Here is a 5,173-nt window from a genome sequence, read left to right as displayed (position 1 = left end):
GTGAGCCACCGCACCTGGCCCAAAACAAAGCAAATTCTTATAATCAATCTCAGTTGTCCTTGCTCTTCAGCCATTATTTCCAGTTTTCAATCAGTGGTTTTCTGTTGTCTGTGGATACAACTAAACCAATTACTATTAATTTTCTAGGAAGGCCAGCCATGGTGGCTCGTGCCTGTAATCCCAGCACTTTAGGAGGCCAACGTGGGTGAATCACTTGAGTCCAGGAGTTGGAGACCAGCCTGGGCAACAGTCTCTACAAAAAATACACACAAAAAAATTAGCTGGGCATGGTGGTGCATACCTGTAGTCCCAGCTACTTGGGAGGCTGAGGTGGAAGGATTGCTTGAGCCCAGGAGGCAGAGGTTGCAGTAAGCCAAGATTGCACCACTGCGCTTCAGCCTGGGTGACAGAGTGAGACCCTGCCTCAAAAAAGAAAAAAAATTTCTGTGAAAATGTTTAAAGACATCATGCGAAATATTTTGTCATCATCTAAATGCAAAATATATCATTTAGCCTTTATAACCATAATTTTTGAGAACAAATCTTCACATTTTTCCAGTGGGACCTGTTTTGTACTCATACAAACTTTATTTCAGCTAACAATGCTGATCCTATAATTCCCTGGTAAATTATGCTTTCATGTCAAGGCTCTCTAAATGCAAATATTTTTCCCTCTCAGAAAGTGGATCTCTTCAGCCTGGGAATTATCTTCTTTGAGATGTCCTATCACCCCATGGTCACGGCTTCAGAAAGGATCTTCGTTCTCAACCAACTCAGAGATGTATGTATCAGGTGTCTCAGTCCCTACATTTTCAGTAACCCGAATCTTAGCACAGAGATCAGAATTCAAAGCAGGATATTTCTCTGGTATTTATAATATAGAAAAGGCTGTCCTACTGTAATTTTAATGACTCATGTATTCAGATATGCGAGACTAACCAGTTTTCCCATTTTTAGTGAAACATTTTTCTGGGCAAAGGAAGTCACCTCAGTTAAGTTATTGAAATAGCAGTTTTGGGAGCCAAATATCAGCGTGTAGGAGGATCTTACTGGTCTCCCTACTGTGTTTCTACAGCGAGGTTAATGGAACCCCACCTCCAATGATGAAAAACTTGCCCCAGTTTTGTTTGTTTTTGGAAATCTTACCTGGAGAAATTGCTAGTTTATAGTTGCTTTTTAAAAAATTATTCTGAGATTTACTCTTGATTTTAAACCAAAGGAAGAAGCCACAAAATTGGATTTGATATTAATACGGTTATAACAAGGGAGTAGATTGTAAGAATAATGGGTATTTAGTTCTAGAAGTGAAAGATGCCTGTTGAGTGGACCAGGTGTAGTAATGTCTAAAGAAAACTACCGAGACCAGAAGTCAAAATGAGTCTGAAAAAAATATCTGCCCCTTGAAATGTTTTTCCCAATGAAATTTCCATTTGTGTTCTTGGGATTAATCCTTGCCTCTTTTTCTGCCTGAACTAAAAAAGGACCCACATTACACGTGCAAGATCAGAGGTGCCCATGAGCAAACGCATTAAGATGAAAGTGAGGAATGAGGTTTGGGTGAGGGTAATTTAAATTCACATATTTATGAGCAAGACATCTGGAGAGCCGCCTTCTTTCTTACTGAGCAGAGTGAAGCAGGAATATCTATTAAGTTAATTCATAAACATAGTAACTAGAATGCAGTAAGAATACTCCTGTATTCCACTGAAAGAATACTTCTCTGGATAGTCTTGAAAACAATTAAATTATTTTACTGTCAGTACAGCGTGGACAGCTGTGCTCGTAAAGTATAGGACTAAGTGATTACTATTGCCTTGCCTTGATTGGAATACTCTTAGATGATTGTGTCCTTAATGAAGTGCCTTTCTTTAGTCTAAAATTCATGTTTATTTACCAGAAAGGTGACAACTTTTAGGGAAGTAGAGATTTTTTTTCTCTTACTCCATCTGTGTTGGTAGATGGGTGTTTTTTTGTTTGTTTGTTTGCCTTTTTTCATCTACATGTTTAATAAAACTACTTTGTTGTTCTCCGAAGCCATTAGATTTTTACTTTGTACTCAGATGTGCTTTCTGCCCCTTGAAATTTTTTTCTCAATGAAATTTCCATTTATGTTTTCGGGGTTAGCCCTTGCCTCTGTTATTGCCTGAACTAAAAGGGGCCAGTGTTATAGTATGTGAGGTCAAAGGTGCGAACAGCGTTAGGACAAAAGTGAAGAGGGAGGTTTGGATGAGGATGTCATTTGCGTAAAGTTTATATTAAAATAATATGTATGTAATTGGAAGAATAAGCGTCAGGTTTCAAGAAGATATCACCTAGCTTTCCTTGCTAGCAAATTTTTATTTCTGTATTTGATTTTCTTATGGTGAATAAATGCTTTCTCTGTGGCAGTCTGCCAAAACCTTGCTGATTTGAATATATTTTTTTAGCCCACTTCGCCTAAGTTTCCAGAAGACTTTGATGATGGAGAGCATGCAAAGCAGGTAATTTTCTGATGCGTCAATTACAATGTCTTCCATCTTGCATTTTAATTATTATTTTTCTTCTTTTTCAATTAGTAATCTTCTGCCACTCATTCTCTTGTGTCCTGGGAACAACGTGGGGAAAAAATAGCAAAAGATGAAGCACTTAAAATGTTATTAGATTTGATCTACACCATAAAAATGCCAAGGGCTGGCACAGAAAATGAACAAACTACAGGGTTCTTTTCTGCAATTCATTGTGCTTTTGAAGTGCTATTTGGACCCTTGGCTTAGCTATTGAGAAAAAAAAAAAGAATCCTTTTACAGCTTATTGTTTTTGATAAAGCTTGGGGCTTTAAGAAAAAAATATAATTTAAAACTATAATTTTGTTCTGTTTTGTGGTTGCAGTAGCTCAGATTATAGGGCAAGGGCTGCATTTTCTAGACAGTCTATTGTTACAGTATTTTAAAGCAAAATAATTTATCCTATATACCATAAATATCTGAGTGCATGTGTGTGTGACTCATGACATAGGCTAATACTGGCATCCAGCAAATATTTTTTAAAAAGCTATTTTAGTGAATTTGTGTATTGGGCTTCTGGTACGCCTTTCTTCTGAATGCCAGTTGTTTGTCTTCGTACAGTGGTTAATACTCTTGTCATATGGAGGTTTATTTCTTAAACTGACTTACTGACAGTTAAAATTTAAATCATTAATGTTGAGTACAAAAGCATAGATAGAATATTGTATTAATTTGGTGCTTCTTGCTTGCTGGTTATGTATCTGAATGGACAAGCCACTTTTCTAGACTTTAATTTCCCTCACCTATAAAATAAAAAGATGAAATACTCCTTATTTATATTAGCACTAACTCTGTGTCATTTGGTCATGTTTAACATGACGGTTATTTATGGCTGTAGGGACCCATTCTGCCTCATCTGTTTAATTGGTGAAGGCCATTAAAAATACATTGAGTCATGTTTCTGCTTCTTTTGGTAGCTGTTATTGTTTCTGGGTGTCATAAGTAAATGTTCATTTCATAGCCTTTTCTTATAACAAGGTCAGTCTTACTTGGGCTTTCCCCTTGTTGACAGCTGTAATGGCCCAGGAACTATACAAACCATTTTTCACCATGAGGACTGCCCTCCTGCCATCAGATATATACTCCTACCGTTGAGCATTTGAGTCTGGGCTGTACAAATTGGCACCAAAACAAAAACAACAAAACCACAACCACCTCCCATGTCATAGTCATTGCTTTTTAGCTGAAAGGAGCAAACGTAGAAGATGCTTATAGAATGTACATAACGTAACTTTTTGCCATGCACATTTACCAGCACAGCAGGGTCCGTTATGCTCAGTAGGGCATTCTTGTTTTTGTCAGTTGAATATACCTTTCATAAAAGTTGTATCATGTCATTTTCTTTCTATATAATACTCCTATATCCCATACAAAGTAATTGCCTGCGTTTTTATTTTACCCTATGACTGGAAGGAGAGTGGGGAGAGGGGACATATTTTAAAGATTTATAATTAGAAAATGCTTAATAAAAGTCCATCTAATAATTGAGGTTTTCTTATCTCAAGTATTTCTCTAACCCCTTATAAATCTTTATTATAAACAAAAGGATTAAGCATCATTAAGGAACCTCTCAAAGGTTTAGATTGCCTTCATATAGTTCACTGCTTTAATGAGGTGGCTATGGAGATATAACAAATGAGTAACATAAATCAAGAGAATTCAAGGGAATGGTATCGATACAAATAACATAAATGGAGAAGAAACCATTAAAACAAGATGTTTTACATTGCTTTTAGGATTCCAGCAGCATTACAATTTCTACTAAAATTAGGCATGTGAAGCTATTTATTTTATCTTTTTACACCTTTTTATATGATATTTTGTGTGTTTATAAGGCCTAATTTCTGCTTCTGTGTAGTTGTCGAGTTGATTTTTTTTTGCTTGTGACAATAAAGTATAAAAAGAAGGGGCCTCCTTTTAAGAAATGTTCATACTACATTGTTGCACAACTCTGTTGTCATAATAAAGCAGAAAAAATAATGACCTATTCAGAAATTTCAGAATGCCAGTTAAGTGTAAGAATAAAGAATAGTGGTACCTTTTCTTTGACCTGAACTGACTACTGACTTGTCCAGAGAATAGCTGAGCCTTATCCATTGCGTCTCATCAGCAGTGTGCCTGGGTTTTATTGTAGAAATCCGTCATCTCCTGGCTGTTAAACCACGATCCGGCAAAACGGCCTACAGCCACAGAACTGCTCAAGAGTGAGCTGCTGCCCCCGCCCCAGATGGAGGAGTCAGAGCTGCATGAAGTGCTGCACCACACGCTGACCAACGTGGATGGGAAGGCCTACCGCACCATGATGGCTCAGATCTTCTCCCAACGCATCTCTCCTGCCATCGATTACACCTATGACAGCGACATACTGAAGGTGGGCTTAAACCATGCTGCACAAAGGGAGCTTCACCTGGTCCACAAAAGGATCAAGCCAGTTTCTCATAGATTCTTTTAATGCCTCCAACATAAGTTCTTATGTGAGGTATTGGAAGCCCCTGAAAGTACATGCAAAATGTGTGTATATGCATTCAGAGAAGAGGATCCATACTTTCAATCACCTACTTGAAGGAGTCCTTGATCTTTCCTCCTCCCTACCCCCGCAAGAGATTAAGAAGTAGTGCATACAAAAATTA

General features: G+C 37.5%; 1 protein-coding gene across 1 annotated transcript in view; it reads left to right on the top strand.

Annotated features, from left to right (window-relative positions):
• EIF2AK4 (eukaryotic translation initiation factor 2 alpha kinase 4) overlaps nt 1-5,173 on the top strand; it is a 109,186-nt gene that overhangs the window by 66,795 nt on the left and 37,218 nt on the right. Inside the window, exons 18-20 of the mRNA XM_011989318.1 lie at nt 680-781; nt 2,427-2,480; nt 4,678-4,914. Coding sequence (XP_011844708.1) covers nt 680-781; nt 2,427-2,480; nt 4,678-4,914 — 393 coding nt within the window. The remainder of the gene's footprint in view (nt 1-679; nt 782-2,426; nt 2,481-4,677; nt 4,915-5,173) is intronic.

The sequence above is a fragment of the Mandrillus leucophaeus genome, unplaced genomic scaffold (genome assembly GCF_000951045.1).
Source record: "Mandrillus leucophaeus isolate KB7577 unplaced genomic scaffold, Mleu.le_1.0 Scaffold35, whole genome shotgun sequence".
In the NCBI taxonomy this organism is placed as follows: Eukaryota; Metazoa; Chordata; class Mammalia; order Primates; family Cercopithecidae; genus Mandrillus; species Mandrillus leucophaeus.
The sequence above is the reverse complement of the archived record's forward strand: the minus strand, read 5'-3'. Positions and strand labels throughout refer to the sequence as shown.